The 18,409-nt window shown below is 42.7% G+C and overlaps 1 protein-coding gene across 1 annotated transcript in view; it reads right to left on the reverse strand.

Moving 5' to 3' along the window:
• Positions 1–18,094, reverse strand: part of LOC143933472 (IgGFc-binding protein-like) — a 100,400-nt gene extending 82,306 nt beyond the window's left edge. The window contains exons 1-7 of the mRNA XM_077456377.1: positions 18,043–18,094; positions 10,426–11,652; positions 8,436–8,785; positions 5,692–5,961; positions 5,300–5,597; positions 1,758–2,356; positions 721–1,288 (exon numbers count right to left, since the gene is read on the reverse strand). Coding sequence (XP_077312503.1) covers positions 721–1,288; positions 1,758–2,356; positions 5,300–5,597; positions 5,692–5,961; positions 8,436–8,785; positions 10,426–11,652; positions 18,043–18,094 — 3,364 coding nt within the window. The remainder of the gene's footprint in view (positions 1–720; positions 1,289–1,757; positions 2,357–5,299; positions 5,598–5,691; positions 5,962–8,435; positions 8,786–10,425; positions 11,653–18,042) is intronic.
• Positions 18,095–18,409: the final 315 nt, after the last annotated feature.

Genomic DNA, 18,409 nt, shown 5'->3' on the forward strand with positions numbered 1-18,409 from the left:
TCTAACCTGGAGGCACCTGTTCTCTTCTTTTTGCATATCCTGGAGTCTGCTCTCAACTTCCCCCTGAAGGCTTGCCCTGGCTTATGAACTTTTTTGCAAACTATATACAGGTCTTTTCTCCTTCTCGGCCTCCCTCCATTTATACTGAGAACTCCATAACAAGGACTTCTTTATCATGCATACCATGTGGCAGCGCCACTATCCCCTATGTCCCTATTTTTTCTAAGCTCTGGAGCAACTGCACTTTGAAAGTGCACTGCCTATTTGTCTTTAGTTAATAAACCCTACTGTTGGCTTCATTGAGACACAGATTGACCATTTGGTGGAGGAACTCAAGTTTCCTGCACAGAGCCCTGAACTCAACCCTACTGAACACCATTGTGATGAATTGGAACCCTGATTGTGAGCCAGGTCTTTTGATCCAACATCAGTGCCTGACCTCACAAATGGGCACAAATTCCCACAACCACACTCCAAAATCTTTGTGGAAAGCCTTGCCAGGAGAGTAAAGGGCTTTATGGCCACATGGGCCAGGCTAACTCCATATTAATGGTCATGGGTTGTCCAACGAGCTCATATAAGTGTGATGGTCAAGTGTTTGGACATATACTGTATATCTCTCTATCTCTTTCATAAAATCAAAAATATTATAAAAAGCTAAATCAGAATAATTCCAAAACTAGTTATCATAGCTAATCATTCTAAAAAAAAATCACTTACGACAGAAGTCTTGTCTCCTCCAGGGTTGTACAGTTACCCCTGCAGCCTGACAAGCCGTCACGTATGATGTTATGACGGAGCAGAATATACTTTGACGGTTTTCCATGATGCAGGAGTCATAGACACAGCTTGTAAAATACGGTTCTGGGTCTACAAGAGCATGACAGCCACGGAATGGACCTCGTTGACTAACCAAAAGCCCGCATTCGGTGGCTCCCTCTCTTTGCCTTCTCTCTTCAGCTTGGAGATTGTTACAGACAGGGTTTCCCTCATCTCTGCAATTTAACACTTCTGCTACCTTCCAGCTCTTTCCGAAAGTTGTTATGTCCGCAACGGTCTTCCCTCCTTTTGGAATCAAGTCGTCTTTGGGGTTCTTGTTGAAGTTTCCACAGAGTCCATTGACAGCATTGGCGTAAGTGCCTGGAATTGCAACTGCGACAACGCTGTTATAATCATAAGTGACCTGCAGGCCAAAGGAGAAGATCAAAACAACGGAGGAGGGACTGAGATACATGCTGAACAGGCCATTGGGAGATCTATAGGGCAGATTTTGCAGTGTGTTGTTCACCTATGGGAACCAAAAAAGAAAAGAGATTTTGTTATCAACAGAAAATGTTCAGCCATGCACAAAGAAACTACACAACAGATTTACAGCTGCATGTAGGCCAGTGCAGTCTATTTTCTCCACTGCAGGTGGCGCTCATGTGTAGTGGAAATGCAGGTGGAGGAAGTCGGGGGGAGCCTCGTTCCTCTATGATCTCCTTGGTCACAAAGAGGCAGCATCCGTTTGGATACTGGCATCCCATGTGACTTTGGCAGCCATCTTTGGTCAGGCAGAGTCTATTTAAGGCACATATTTTTGCATGTGGATAGAATAAGGACAGGTCACTCGTCTGTCAAGGGCAGGGCTTAGCGAATAAGGTAAAATTCACAAAGTTAGACTACTTGCTTTGAATTATATACATTTAGTATTGTTTTATATCTGTCGGGAGTTCAGTTGTAAAGGTTCAGACACAATATAATGTTGCAATACTCACAATAACTTTATTGGGATACTGTCTGTTGGCTTCAAACTCTGTGCCATAGGCGCTGATATAAACTGCACTTGTGTACGAGACTCTGACATTGCCTCGGTTTTGATTCCGAACGCGGACTTGGAAGTCGGTAAGCCCTCGACTTCGGTCACTGAGGCCCACCAACAAATACACACAGGTCCCCTGGAAGTCCATCTTGGAATTATCAAATGTTATGTAGTGCGGGTCCCCGAAGCCTACGCACAACCCATAGGATGTTGGGTAGCAGTCAAGGATGCCGTTCCTCACGGCGCACTCTTCTCCAGCTCGGCAAGGACTGGTTTTACATTCCACCTTCTGAGTCCGAGGGTTGCACACACACTTCTGCCGGCACACCGTGTCATTCCAGAACTCTTCGTTGGGGGAGTAGGTGAAACCATTGTACTTGCAACCACAGTTTGCCTTCGGAACACACTTGCCCTGGCTTAAAACAAACCCAGCATTGCACTCGCAGGTCTCCACGCATGACTCGACACAAACGGACGCACCTTCTGGATCATCGCAGGTTGCTGGGCAAGCGCTGCCACAGGATTTGTAGGTGCTGTCTGTGGGGCAAGGTAAGGCTGAAAACAGAAAAAAGAAGACTTTAATATATTGGCTTCGGAGAGGACTCAGAAAATGGAAACGTTTTCATCATTCGTTGTCCTATTACAATCTAAGGTCCTCGAAAAGAACTAAATCCAAAAATGACAACATAAAAATGAATGACCTATCAAAAGACACAATTAAAGAAAAAAACAAAAAATGCTGCAGTACTTACCTTCAATAACAAGCTGCCCCCCCCCCCTCCATTGTACTATTGTCAACTTTTTCTGTTTTTTTGTTTTGTGGTTGATAAACCATTGTGCAAAAGTATGCAAAAAAAATTGAAACTACCCCTCCTAGATTGTCTACAGGGCATCGGCTTTAAAGAAATATGGAAAATATGGACTGTTTCAGGGTTTTGACTAATTGTCATGCCTGAAAAAAAAAATTTAACCACTTGCTGTCCGCCCTATAGCAGTTTTACTGTTACAGAGCGCCAGCTGTGCTCAGGATTGCATATATATATATATATATATATATGTGTGATCCTGCACTTCCGAATGCCAATCAGTGGGTACTAGACATGTACAAATCGTTTTCCGAATTTGTTTTTTTAATGAATTTCGACAAATTTGTTAATTCAGAAACATCCCTTTCAACGAAAAACCCATTTAACAAATTTTTACGAATATTCGAAAAATCGTAAATTCGTAAATTCAAGAATTGATAAATTGATAAATTCGTCAATTCGAAATTTGAAAATTTGAAAATCCTAAGATTCAAAAATCGGAAATATTACCTAACTATTAAATTATAGGTATTGGAATTTCTTTTCAAATTTGGCTGTTAGGGAACATAACAAATACAAATTTATTCGAAGTTACGAATTATCCAAAGTTACGAATTATCCGAAATAACGAATGCCGTATCTAAACGAATGAAACTTAACAAATAATAATAAATAATAATAAAAACTTTTTTATTATTATAATTTATTATTATTTAGATCCGTTCCATTTGTTTAGATGCAACGTTAGTTATTTCGGATAATTCGTAAATTTGGATAAATTCATATTTGTTACGTTCACTAACAGCCAAATTTGAAAGGAAATTCCCATACCTATAATTTAAAGTCACTGTAAGGGTTTTTTTTTTTTTTTAAATAACAAACATATCATACTTACCTCCACTGTGCAGCTCGTTTTGCAACGGGGGGGGGGGGTTTGAGCTCGGGGGACATACTTTCTGGGGGCGAGAGAAAGCTTTTTTTTAAATGTAACAAGATTCTGAGCACTACAGAAGGCAATCACCGAAACTGAAAACCCAAACAGCGGCCTGGTCTTTTTGCAACCTGAGATTCAGCGTTTTTTCAAAAAAAAAGGTGAGTTTCAGAAAGCACATCTCCTCAAATTGAACGTGTGTGAGCATAAAAGAAAACTTTTTGTGGCGGGGAAGGGTTAGCTTTTGATTGTGTGATCTATCCCCATTATGGGCATCAACCCTAGACATGTGCAAAAGGAAAAAATTCATTTAGTTTCATTTAGTTTTAATTTGTTAATTAATTAAATTAGTTTAGTTATATTCGTTAAATTCATTAAATTCGTTTTCGGATTTCGTTTCGTATTCTACCGAATTCGAAAAATCGGTCGCATTCGAAAATATTTCAACCAAAGTTGAAAATATTTCTACCGAATTCGAAATGATTTCAACATGATTCGAAAATTATTTCAACCGCATTCGAAACTATTTCAACCGGATTCGAAAATATTCTGCGACCCGACTTTAGGGCCATGTTTCTCGGGGTCACTTGGTGCTATTTGGGGCCCCAAAGTCGGGTCGCAAAATGTCAAGCACTTTTTTGCAGCAGAGAATGACATTTTGCGACCCGAATTTGGGGCCCCATAACTCGGGGTCACTTGGAGCTAGAAACTCCAAATTGGAGATGTTGTAGTGCTAGTTCTACTGTGTTTGCATACCAAATTTGGGGTTTCTAGCTATAAGTGGCCCCGAGATACGGGGCCCCAAATTCGGGTCGCAAAATGTCATTTTTCGAATTTGATTCGAATTTCGTTTGAATTCGTTAGCATTGTAATTCGGTAATTCGGATGCATCCGAATGTCTGAATAATGAAAATTCGTCCGAATTTCGATTCGGAACGAAACGAAATGCACATGTCTAATCAACCCCTTTATTTCTTCTGGAGACCGTTGTCGCCAGGACAAAAAGTAATGCCCCAGTACACCGCGATCGGATTTGCCGACAACAAATGTTGGGTGTGAGCTTGTTGGCAGAAAGTCCGACCGTGTGTACACTCCATCGGACATTTGTTGTAAGACTTTCCGCCAACAAATGTTGGCTAGCAGGTTCTCAAATTTTCCGGCAGCAAATGTTTGTTGTCGGACTTTCCCGAATCGTGCGTTCACAAGTCCGTCGGACAAAAGTCCACGCATGCTCGGAATCAAGTACGAGCCAGAAGCGCTCAGTCTTGTAAAACTAGCACTCGTAGTGGAGATATGACGTATGTCTTGTACGTCACCACGTTCGTAATTGTTGGCCAACATTTGTGGGACTGTGTGTATGCAAGACAAGTTGGAGGCAACAACCTTTCGAAACAAAAATCCACGGTTTTGTTGTCAGAACGTCCGACCGTGTGTACGCGGCATAAGAAGAAATCTTTCATTTTTGAGCTGTCATGAAGGCAAGAGTTGAGGAGAAGTCTTCCAGTGGGGCAGCTGTTCTGGTGACCATTGTGTAAAATGGGAATTCCCTGAAAGGAGATTTGCTCTCACTTCCTGTTGCATCTCCAAGGCAGAAAATGAAGGGCGTCTCCCCAGCCTGACAGAGGCAGCAAAAAAAATTACTTGATAGCAGTTGTATTCCTACCTTACTCTAAAAAAAATATTGGGCTATACAGCGCATATTCTTTAAATGCATAGTACTAAATGACTGACTGGAGCATGCCTTCAACAACAACTACTTACGGCATCCCGCTGTATCTCTCCACTGCCCAATCTTCACTCCAGCCCGTTGGCAGGCATCGGCGTAGGTACTGACCGCCTGACATGACATCTGCTTGTAGCCATTGTTGATGCACACATCGAACACACAGTTTTCCATGTACATCTTTGGGTCTAGAACTGAATGGCAACTGCTGAATGGACCATTGGCTTTGCTGATAAGCCCACAGAAGCCATCGGTTGTGTACTGTTGGGCAATGGTGGGTGGGCAGCTGAGGCATGGGCCGCGGCAATCATGCCAGCACAATGTTCCATCTTCTACCTGCCAACACAAGACAGACAACCATCAACAGTTACACAATTAGACAAAGGAGGAAGCCCCTAAACAAGGTGTTTGATAGTAGACTATATCTTACCGCCCAGCTAGTGCCCAAGGCAATGGGGTTGGCAGCTTGGGTCCCAGAAGGAGTAAGGAAGTCATCTGCTGAATTTTGGTTATAATTTCCACACATGCCACACATCTTTCCAGCATAGCGCCTTGTGAGCTCCATCCACAAGTAATGGTTCCAATCATAAGACATCATCATATCATTCCCGAGCTGTATAATGGCAGCATACCCACTCTGGAATATTGTTAGAGTTCCATTCAACAGTGATATAGGGAGCTGTCTTAGGCAGTTGTCCACCTGTAAAAAAATGACCAAGAAAAGAAAAATGGCATCAAGAGTCAAGCGTTAAACAACATTGACATCAGCTTTTATTAGCGTCAGTAAAAATTTATTTTGATTCACCATATTAAAAGGGCAAATTCATTCATTTTTTTCTTTTGTGGTAGACACAGAGTATATTGTGTGTTAGATTAGGTGCAGGTCCAGATTTCTCACTTAGCTCCATAAGACATGCCCTGGGGTGCCATGGTCACCAAGAGCACCACATAGAGTAGCAGCCACAACCATTTTAAATTGATGCTAGCCATTTCTACTTATAGGCACTGAAAGCCTGTCAGTCAATTCTCCATCCTCCTGTTCCTCCAGCACACGCCTATGTAAGTTTAAGCTACGGTACCCTCAACTAGCCTATCCAGAACCTTGTTTTCAGCTGCTCCCACTACCACCCCCTAGAAGGCTAGAGAAAGGCGTAGGGTAATTATCCTTTGCATAGAGTGAAATGGTGATCAAGAGGACAAGTAGGGCCAGGTTTTTCACTAGGCCTCATAGGTCATGCCTAAGGGTGCCATGGTCACCAGGGACAGAACACACAGTAACTGCCAGGGCCATTTCAAATTGATGTTTTCCATTGCTACTTATAGGCTTAAAAAGCCCGTCGGGCAATATTTGTTCCTCTAGCACAAGCTTAGGTACATTTTCAGCTCCCATGCCTGTAGCAGGCCCACCATGTTTCCAGTTACTCCCACTACCTTCCCACAGAATGCTAGGGTAGAGGGGTTGGACACATGTCCTGTGTAGACAGTGGAATGGACAGTGAAAGAAGGACACGCAGTGACAGTTACCGCTGATTGCGGCTCTTTAGACCCAATGCTGATTATGTCATTGCAATACCGATTTTGTTTCTGCCGACATTTTAATGGTTGCGTCATAATGGAATCAATTGTGTTTCTAATAGTGTTGGGCAAACGGTTCAGACCGAGCATAAGTTCAGCCCGAACATTGCCTGATCGGTGAACACCCAAACTTGCGGGGTGCTCAGCAGGATGTTCGCCCATCAAGCACCCCACAATGCACTACACACTGCACAGTGCATTCTAAGCCCTGATTGGACAAGGCTTTGCCCAATCAGAGCTCAGTGAACAGTTGGTTGGTAAGGAGTGGGCCGGTGTTCTGACAGATAGTGTCAGTACGGAGCAGACGAAGCTTCGGAAAATCTCTGAAGATGAACGGCGCCTGCGCCGTGAGTGGAGGTGGTAGCCCCACCCTCCAAGCGGACATAGGGTTGGGAAAATTAAAGGGCCCCTCGCAGGCTCGCTTCGCTCGCTACGCTTCGGGCTCAGCCTCACTGCGCTCGGCTCTTTTATATTCAAACTCTATGTCCACTTGGATGGTGGGGATAGAACCTGGACTCAGGGTGCAGGCGCCGTTCATAGTTGGATATTTTCGCAATCTGTGTGTGCTGTGTACTGCACATGCGCAGTACACTGCGGACACTGTATGATGGGGGACAGTATATGATAGGGCACCGGGAAGCCGGCCGCTGCATCTTTAACAACGGATGAGTCATCAGCTGTCAACGGGCTTCTCTGCTAACAGCAGAATGAAAAGAAAAATCGAAAAAGGCAAATGGTGCGGGGATCTTCCCCAGTCCATAGCAGACCCTTGTCTGAGCATGCAGCCTGGCAGGCCAGGAAAGGGGGGATGAGCGAGCGCCCCCCCCCCCCCCTCCAGAACCATACCAGGCCACATGCCCTCAACATGGGGGAGTGCTCTGCCTACCCATCCCAAAGCACCTTGTCATCATGCAGATGGGGACAAGGGCCTGTTCCCCACAACCCTGGGCTGTGGTTGAGGGGGTCTGTGAGCCAGGGGCTTATCGAAATCTGGAAGCCCCCTTTGACAAGAGGACCCCAAGATCCCATCCCGCCCTGATGTGAATGAGTATGGGGTACATTTTAACCCTACTCATTCACAAAAAAGTGTCAAAAAGAAATAAAAAAAACACACATTTTTTTATTAAAAAAAACATTGTCTTTTCCGATGTAGATCCATCGTCAATCACGATGCCCGTCATCACTGTGGGACCTGAAAAATAAAAGCTCCACCTGCTGACTGCCAACTGCCTGGTTTGTCGCTTGACAGTTCTTAAATAGGTAAGGGGTGGGGCCACCTGGCGGCATCACCTGGTGGCAATCCTCCATGTGACGTCACCAACCCAGTATGCACCGGCCCAACACTAGTTTCTGATGCCAAATTTACTATTTATTAATAATATTTTGAGAAGTTAATGTTTATGTGTTTATTTGCCCTGCTATTTGTGCAATTCTGTTTTTAATACAATTGATAATCCGCTTTGTCTATTATGATTTATTCACATTTGCATAGAACATTGTCCTGTGAGGCTGAGGGGGGAGTAACAGCAAGGAAGGATGGCATTAGGTAGCTGGCCCAGGAGAGCAAAAAGTATAAATCCAGTCCTGAGTACTACTTACCCTCACATAGCCATGCTCTCCTTTCTTGACCACAATGGTATGACCACCTGTTTGTAATGTGACTTGACCTACATAAGAAACTCTAACATTTCCACGATTATCACTCTTGAATTGAACTGAGAACTTCGGCAGATCTTTGTCAACGTCCCCACAGACTTTGGCAAACGTGTATGTACATGTCCCCATGAAGTCGTAATACACTAAATCAAAGGTTCGGAAGTGAGGATCTCCAGACGCCCAGCACAAGTCCACTTGTGGTTTGACGCATTTGGGTTTCCCGTTCTCCATGATGCACACTTGACGTGAAGGGCAAGCCGTATTTCTGCAAGTGGGAGGTGGAGGACCTGGATCTTAAGCAAACACAAATTTACATAAATCATTAAAATTGCCTGAGATTAAAGTATGCAAACATATTATTATGTGGTCCTCTTTAGGCATGTGGGGCTATGGAACCCCTTTAGTAAAACATGGTTTACTTTAACCAGTTCCCGACCAGCGCACGCCGATGTACGTCGGCAGAATGGCACGAGCAGGCATATTGGCGTACAGGTACGTCCAATCTTTAATGCTGCCCTGCCATCGCGTCCGCGCATACTGGTCGGGACCCCCGTGAGTCCGGTAGCTGGTCCCGTGGACTTGATCACTGTGGGCATACCCGCAATCGTCTCACGGGGCGGCTGAATGGAGAGATGCCATTGTAAACAGCATCTCCCCGTTCTACCTAGCAACAAGTGACTCTGATCTCTGCTCCATGTGATTAGAGCAGAGATCAGTGTTCACTAAATGAAAGCCCAGCCCTCAAAAGTTAGTAACACACCCCCAGGAACACTTAATCCCTACACTGCCACCCACTGGTTAACCCCTTAACAGTGTAATTTACACAGGAATCACTGCATTTGTATAGCAGTGATTGCTGTATAAATGACAATGGTCCCAAAAATGTGTCAAAATTGTCAGATGTGTCCGCCAAAATGTCGCAGTCACAATAAAAATTGCTGATCGCCGCCATTACTAGTAAAAAAAAAAAAAATTAATAAAAATGCCATAAAACTATCCCCTATTTTGTAAACGCTATAACTTTTGCGCAAACCAATCAACAATCGCTTATTGCGATTTTTTTTTACCAAAAATACGTAGAAGAATACGTATCGGCCTAAACTGAGGGAAAAAATGTTTTTTTATATATTTTTGGGGGATATTTATTATAACAAAAAGTAAAAAATAATGCGTTTTTTTTTTCAAAATTGTCGCTCTATTTTTGTTTATAGCGCAAAAAATAAAAACCGCAGGGGTGATCAAATACCACCAAAAAGAAAGCTCAATTTGTGGGGAAAAAAAGAAATTTTGTTTGAGAGCCTCGTCGCACGACCGCGCAATTGTCAGTTAAAGCGACGCAGTGCCGAATCGCAAAAAAGTGGTCTGGTCTTTGGCCAGCAAAGTGGTCCGGGGCTGAAGTGGTTAAATAACCAAAATAACACTTGGAGATTTTTTTTTGAGGATTTTTTTTGTATTAGTTATTTTTTTTAACAAGATTTTAATTTTTTTTGTATTAGTGTCAGTGTTTTTGGTAGGATAAAAAAAAGTGAAATGCGCACTATTGTTTTTCAGCTGTACTATGGGCACATACAACAAGTAACATATACATATACCACTGTGATCATCAGAAGAATAATTTGGGTTTTTCTTTGGTGAAAGGCTATGGTAGTAGCAAGTACAGCTAAATTTAAAAAAAATATTTTTTTTTTTACTATTTTGGGACAGTTTTCTTTTGAAAAAAAAAAAAAAACCTGAGATATACATTAGTATTTACCAGGAATTAAACCACCTGAATGCACAAAATAGATGTGATGATATGTACGGTTTTACTAACACAAGTCAAAGTTCAAAAATTGTGCTTAGGCTTTTAGATTTGTTTCACCCATAGGTCCAAAGGAATTAATTCCAAAACATTTAAATAAAAAAAAAAAAATTTAAGCTTTCAAAAGAATACCTTTGACACAGGCTCCTACACTGCCGTAGCTGTAGACCGAACTGATTCCGAAACTCTGCATGCCAAATTTTTTATTCTCATGTTCGATTCTGTGAGAGGTTGCAGAACTTCCATAATTGTACTCAAGCCACCTGAATTCCGTTCCCGGAATTGACTTCCACTCGGGATCTGTAAAGCTTTTCCCATCTAAAATGATGCCTTCCATTGCAGCGTTCTCGGCTATTATGGTAAAATAGTTGTCAATGCTTCGTTGTCCAAATACGACATAGGCTGAGCAGTAGCTATCGACGTCTAAGATATTCATCATGAAAGGGGAATACTCATACCTTCTGCCTTTTCCACCTGAGCTGAGGAAAATGACTTGCACTCCGCTATCCGCTTCAATTTTTAATGGCGCGCTTGATATGTCAAGCTCTAAGACCTGACCCTCCACCATATTTTGCTTCTCTTGTTTATCACCAGAGGTGTAGGTCACTTCAGTGGGACCGGCGGAAATAACCGCGACGGTGTCTGATTTCTGTTGTGATAATATCGAGACTGGTGCCACCAGGTAGCGAATTCCCCAGTTGGGCACAGGCAAGAGTTGCTCAAAGGCATGATTACACTTGGTGTTTTTTTGGGCACAAGTGTTTCCACTCAACACAGCCACTGGTTTGTTAGTAACCACTTTAGAACCTGAAAGATCTTCTGGGCTGAGAATCTGAACGCCTTCCATAGCAGCTAAGGTTATGGTAATAACGCTATTCGGTCTATATCCTTTCCCATTCAACTGAACAAATCCTTTGTTGTGGATCTCAACAGTGGTTTCTTCAGTCGCCAACACGGAGAAAACCTTAGAGGAACCAGAGGATCCAGTTTTGGGGGTGTAAAGGTAATAAAGAGTCCCTAAACTGGACAGCGGGAGCAAAACCGTTGTCTCAGCCGTGCGGAATTTTTCATGAAGCAAAACGACAATGATGGGAGAGGTAGCTTTGATGTGGACTGTTTTCGTAAAAACCCCACTTCCTCTAACCTCTGCTGATGTTGGAAGAGTCAGAGTCAAGGCGTTTTTATTTTGTATTTCAAAGGTTGTCTTGAAGGATTCCCCCGTCAGAGAGACGGTGACTGTGGTGTTATCATGAAGGCCGGCCACCCGAAGAATACATTTCTGACCAGATAAACCATTCGCCCCATTCTGCAAGTAGGTGGTGATGAACTCAGTCCCTGCAGGACCTGTCCATGCCATATCTGAAAGAAGAAAACATAAAGAAGAAATCCGTTGATTTAAAACATTGTAACATTGTATTGACATTAACATGTATGGAAAACAGTTAACTGCTTAACCACTTCAATCCTGGGCACTTTCGCCCCCTTCCTTCCCAGCCCAATTTTCAGCTTTCATCGCTCTCGCACTTTCAGTGACAATTGCGCGGTCGTGCTACACTGTACCCAAATGAAATTTTTATCATTTTGTTCGCACAAATAGAGCTTTCTTTTGGTGGTATTTATTCAAGACTCTGTTTTTTATTTTTTGCCATATAAGCGCAAAAAAAGCGGAAATTTGGAAAAAAAAAACAATATTTTCTTTTTTCTATTTTAAAAGAAATCCAATAAAATCAAATCTTGTCATAAAATTAAGCCAAAATGTATTCTGCTACATGTCTTTGGTAAAAAAAAAATTCCATTAAGTGTATAATAATTGGTTTGTGTGATCACGGACATATGTACGCAAATGATCATGTACAGATGTGTGCAGGTGATGACGGACATATGTGTACAGATAATCATTGGGACATGTGATTTTAGTGGGACATATGTGGGGGACATGTTTTTATTATTAGGGACATGTGTTTTTATTATTTGGGGACATGTATGTTTTGGGGACATATGTGGGAACTGTGTTTATACTGGGTGGTGTGTTGTGTGTTTACACTAGACTGGTGATCAGTGAGTAAAAAGCTGTAAAAAACAGCTCATACTCACTGATCATCAGCCGGCTGCAGCGATCTGCTCTCCTCTCCTCAGTGATGACTTCCGTGTGAGGAGGGCCGATTGCCTAGCAACCGGCTGTTTGTTTACATCACATGATGGCTGTGATTGAACACGGCCGTCATGTGATCAGGAGGGCCAATCACAGAGCCCTTCTGCCGATCCGAGATGCGCCGTGTCTGGGTGACACGAGCACATCGTGATCGCGCCGCTGCGCGCGCACGCGCGCGCACGATCCCGCTCCTTCTGAAGGACGTTCCTGAATGTCCTATCAGAAGTAGACGGCTCCCACCCGGCCGTCGGCAGAACGGCACGGCTGGGCACAATCACGTACCTGCACGTGGCTCTTTAAGTGCCCAGCGGTGGGTCGCGAGCTCGCCGCCAGCGGCGCGCTTGCGACCCGTTCCTGAGCTTCGTGACCGTGGCCGCGGGACCTGCGGACCCATTCGCCACTGGTATCCTGTGATCAGGACACAGAGCTGAAGGACGAGGAGAGGTCTGTGTAAACAATCCTCTCCCCGTGCTTCCTATTGTGGCTGTCACCGACCGTCTGTTCGCTGTTATAGGGAAAGACGATCAGTGACGTCACATGCCAGGCCACGCCTCTCTACAATAAAAAAAACACATAACGTCACACATAACCCCTCCTCACCCCCTAGTGGTTAACTCCTTCACTGCCAGTGTCATTTACACAGGAATCAGTGCATTTAAATAGCATTGATTGCTGTATAAATGACAATGGTCCCAAAAATGTGTCAAAAACTTCCGATGTGTCCGCCATAATGTCGCAGTCACAATAAAAATCACTGATTACCGCCATTACTAGTAAAAAAAAAAATATTAATAAAAATGCTATTAAATTATCACCTATTTTGTAACTTTTGCGCAAACCAATCAATAATCGCTAATTGCGTTTTTTTTTACCAAAAATATGTAGAAGAATACGTATCGGCCTAAGCTGAGAAAAAAAATGTTTTTTTTATATATTTTTTGGGGATATTTATTATAGCAAAAAGTAAAAAATATTGAATTTTTTTCAAAATTGTCGCTCTATTTTTGTTTATAGAGCAAAAAATGAAAACCGCAGAGGTGATAAAATACAACCAAAAGAAAGCTCTATTTGTGGGGAAAAAAATGACACCAATTTTGTTTAGGAGCCACGTCGCATGACTGCGCAATTGTCAGTTAAAGCGATGCAGTGCCGAATTGCAAAAAGGGGCTTGGTCCTTTGGCTGCAAATTGGTCCGGGGCTTAAGTGGTTAATGAATAATCCTGGGACTGCTCATACCCTTTCCCCCTCCCTTTTTATTGTAAATTTCCCAATTACTCACATTAATCTGTAGTCATGTAATGCATCGGTTCCTGGGCTATCTAGTTTTTCCTGCAAAGGAGGAGGTTCCTTTTGCAGGTGTTCCTATCACTGCCTGGTTGATAGGGACATTTTCTATTGGTTGTGGCTTGGTGCCGTTCTCTCAGCATACAGTAGATGGCAGCAGCATGATGAAGCTACTGGTCTACTGCAGCTCTGGATCCAGAAATGGTTGTTGTTACTGGAAACTAGACACGTGCACTGCCGAAAAATGTATTTGTTTAATGCCCCGTACACACAAGTGGATTTTCCGTCGGAAAAATCTTGGATGGTTTTTCAGACGGAATTCCTCTCAAGCTTGGCTTGCATACACATGGTGACACAAAAGTTCACTGAACTTTTGACCATCAAGCACACGGTGATGTACAACACTACGACGAGCCGAGAAAATTAGGTTCAATGCTTCAGAGCATGCGTCAAATTGTTTCTAAGCATGCGTAGGAATTTTGCGCGTCGGAAATTTGTACGGACGATCGGAATTTCCGATCGGAACTTTTTCCGACCAAAAAATAGAAAACCTGCTCTCAATCTTTTGCTGGAGGGAATTCCGCCAGAAAAAGTCTGATGGAGCATACACACGGTCGGAATTTCTGACCAAAAGCTCACATCAGACTTTTGCTGGCAGAATTTCCGATTGTGCGTATGGGGCATTAGTTTCATTTTATTTCTTCTTTTTTCCGTGTTTGGGGTCATTCGTTATGATCGCAATTCGTAAATTTGTAAATTCTAAAGTTGGTAAATTCAAAAAATTTGAAAATGCGTAAATTCGTAAATTTGTCAATTCAAAAAGAAGAAAGAAAATCTGAAAATTCGAAAGAATAACTAACTAATAATAACGAACTATTAAATGATAGGTATTGGAATTTCCTTTCAAATTTGGCTGTTAGTGAACGTAATGCCGCGTACACACGAGCGGACTGTATGGCGTACTTAGTCCGTCATACAATCCGACGGACAGTCCGTCATACTTTCCACTGAACGGACTTGACCACACACGGATACACAAACAGTCCCTCGAAAGCTTGCGTGATGACGTGTACAGCACGTACGACGGGACTAGAAATAGGAAGTCCAATACACAGCAAAGCACCCTTCCGCCGTGTAAATCCTTTCTGGGCATGCGCCATTCTTAGTCCGTCCAACTAGCACACCGACGACCGTATTGTCCGCTGAAACCAAAGTATGACGGACAGAATTACGGAAATTCCGAAATACTTAGTACGCCAGACTGCACGCTGAAAAAGTCAGATGAAGCCCCTGTCCGCTGAAATGTGTTTCGACGGACTAAGTACGCCATACAGTCCGCCCGTGTGTACGCGGCATAATGAATACAAATTTATCCTAATTATCCAAAATAACGATTGCTGTATCTAAACGAATGGCACGTAAAAAATTTATAATAATAAATAACAATAATAATAATAATAAAAAAAAAGTTTTATTATTATTATTATTATTGTTATTTACTAATATTAATTTATTAAGTTCCATTTGTTTAGTTACGGCATTCATTTCGGGTTAATTCATAACTTTGGATAAACAGCCAAATTTGAAAGGAAATTCCAATACCTATAATTTAATAGTTGGTGATAGTTAAAGCGGAGTTCTGCTTAAAAAACTTTTAATAATCAGACACTTACCTGTCCCAGGGTCCAGCGATGCAGGGGAACAAAGCCCCCGCACATGTCCACCTCCTCTCTGCGAGCTCGGCATTGTAACTGCAGGCACCCAGCTGTGGCTTCACAGCCGGGCACTCACTGTGAATGCGCGAGCCGCGCCATGTGCCGTGACTGGCCAAACAATAATCTTGGACCTGCGATGTCTCCATGATGATTGGCGAGAGGGAGGGGGAGAGGTAATCTCCCTTCCGGTGCCGCGCTGCGCCGGGAGGAAGTGGGAGCTGGGACCCTATAAAACGAGAGTATCCGCTTCCCCCCCCAAAAAAAATTACATGCCACGACAAATTTGTTAATTCGGATATTTCCAAATTAACAAATTTGGCAAAACTCGTTAAAAAAACATAATCGTAACAAAATGAATTACACATGTCTTCTGGAAACTGTGCAACTGAAACACAGACAGTGGAGCTGGGTTAATGTATAAAATATCTTAAATTTTAGTGCACATTATGCACATTCCTGAGTGTCTCATGTAGGGCAGCCCATTTATTTCAGTAAGCTACCCTATTAACAAGAAACATGGGTAAAGAAGTCCCTGACCCTTGGCACCCTGTGGCACCATGCTGTTTGGCGTGCTTGCAAACGCATGCATGTATACCGATATATGGGGGTGCCATCATGTCAGGGTTGGGCTCATCCCTTCCTTCTCTGAGCTGACTGCTAATTGCCAGCTCCCATCTCTCTCCACAGTTACTTAGCTGTTCATGATCCTGCTCGTCAGTCGTGTCTTACCTAAGCCGTCCAGTCCAAAAGGAGCTCTGCCTTCGCCTTTGTCAACATCACAAGAAACTATCTCCTGCGTTCCTGTTTAAAGACTGGCTTTGCTGACATCCCTTCTGGCTCCAGATCCTGCTTGCTGTTCCACTACTTTGATCCCTGACATCTGGCTTGACAGACTATCTGTTCCGGTTACTGAACTTTGGCTATGTTTTGACTATGTTTGTTCTTTTTACTTATATTATTAAACAAGTTTCAATTTAACTGTACTTCTGTCTTGGTCTGATTTCATGGTTTCTGACACATTAAGAACCAATGGCACCTCCCCGCAGAGCAGAGCAGAGTCTTTCTCTGCTTGTTGGTAAACCACATGCTTTTGCACGCATGTGTGACCCGCATAGATGTGAACCAAGGGCTAAAGTTTTTTAGTTTTTTCTTTAACCCCATTGAACAGGTGAGAGGGAGCAGGAGCGAGCGGTGGCAGTAGGTTAGGATTTGCCCAGAGATGGACCTTAAATTTAAAATAACCTAATGGGCTATTCTTCAAAAATTTTGTCTATTTATCAGCTAATCATAAAAAAGTATAGTTTTTTTTTTTTAAACAGAGTACCAAATAAAAACTTAATTTCCCCACAATCCTAACATGCTTTAAGCCCTTGTACACACGGTCAGACATTCCGACAGAAAATGCCCGATCGGACCGTGTTGTCGGATAATCTGACTGTGTGTGGGCTCCATCGGACTGTTTTGGCCCCCGTACACACGGTCGGACATTCTGACAACCAAATCCGTTGGATTTTGTCCGACGGATTTTGTCCGAAACTGTTGCATACACACGGTCGGACAAAGTTGTTGGAAAATCCGATCGTTGAGAACGTGATGACATAATTTCGTTACGATGGGACTACCTTCAGGCTAGTAGCCAATAGCTTTGGCCTAGGAATTTGATCTGAGCATGCGTGGCACTTTGTCCGATCGGAAATTCTCTACACACAATAGGACCAAGTCTGATCGGAACATGTTGTGGGAAAATTTTATAGCCCAGCTGGAAAAACTTGGTCCGTCGGATACTCCGATGTAAACAGTCCAATGGAGCCCACACACGGTCGGATTATCAACTATCGGACATTGTCCATCGGAATATCCGACCGTGTGTACAAGGGCTCAGAGCTGGGCTATAAAACTTTCCGACAACATGGTCCAATCGGACTTTGTGCGATCGTGTGTAGAAAATTCTGATCGGACAAAGTGCCACGCATGCTCAGATCAAATTCCTAGACCAAAGCTATTGGCTACTAGCCTGAACGTAGTCCCATCGTAACAAAATAACGTCATCACGTTACGAACGATCAGATATTCCGATAACTTTCATAGTTAGTAAGGTTGAATAAAGACACCAGTCCAACCTGGGTGAGTGTCTACAATTTTCCCTATCCCTGTACATTGTACACTCACATTGGTCCCTACCCTCAATGAGCCCACAATCCAAGGTCCCCATTCATATACTAGGGGCCAATTTTGGACAGAAGCTAATTAACCTACCTGCATGTCTTTGGATTGTGGGAGGAAACGGGAGGAAACTCATGCAGGCACAGCGAGAACATGCAAACTCCAGGCAGGTAGTGTCGTGGTTGGGATTTGAACCAGCATCCCTTCTTACTGCTAGGTGAGAGTGCTAACCACTACACCACTGTGCTGCCCTAACTTTGTCCAACCGTGTGTATGCAACACCAGTTTCGGACAAAATCCATCGGACAAAATCCGACGGATTTTGTTGTCGGAATGTCCGACCATGTGTACAAGGGCTTAAACTAATATATATATTTTTTTAATTGTTTTTAATTCTTACCCAAAATATTTAATATTTAAATATTTAATTCTCACCCAAAAAAGCTGCGATCAGCGTACATAGCAGGAGAATCCCATGGGCCCCCATTTCTGAAAGTAAACAAAATAAACATATAAATAAAATAGTATAAAGATAACACTAAACGTAAGTCATTTTTACAATACCATAACTTGATAGTAAAAAATATATCCATAACTTAAAAAATAAATAAAAAAATCATGTTTTTTTTAGTTTGGTAAATATGAAACATTGTATATACTGTAAATTATTCAAAATTACATTTGTGGGTGCTTTTGCCTCCTTTTCTAAGCTTAACGAAGCTTAAAAAAGTGTGTGAAAGGGGTTAAAATAAATAAGTTTAAAAAAAAAACAATTGAAATCACAGCTATCATAATATAGGAA

Source organism: Lithobates pipiens, unplaced genomic scaffold, assembly GCF_037356315.1.
Source record: "Lithobates pipiens isolate NorthernLeopardFrog02 unplaced genomic scaffold, aLitPip1_a1.2 Scaffold_27, whole genome shotgun sequence".
Classification (NCBI taxonomy): domain Eukaryota; kingdom Metazoa; phylum Chordata; class Amphibia; order Anura; family Ranidae; genus Lithobates; species Lithobates pipiens.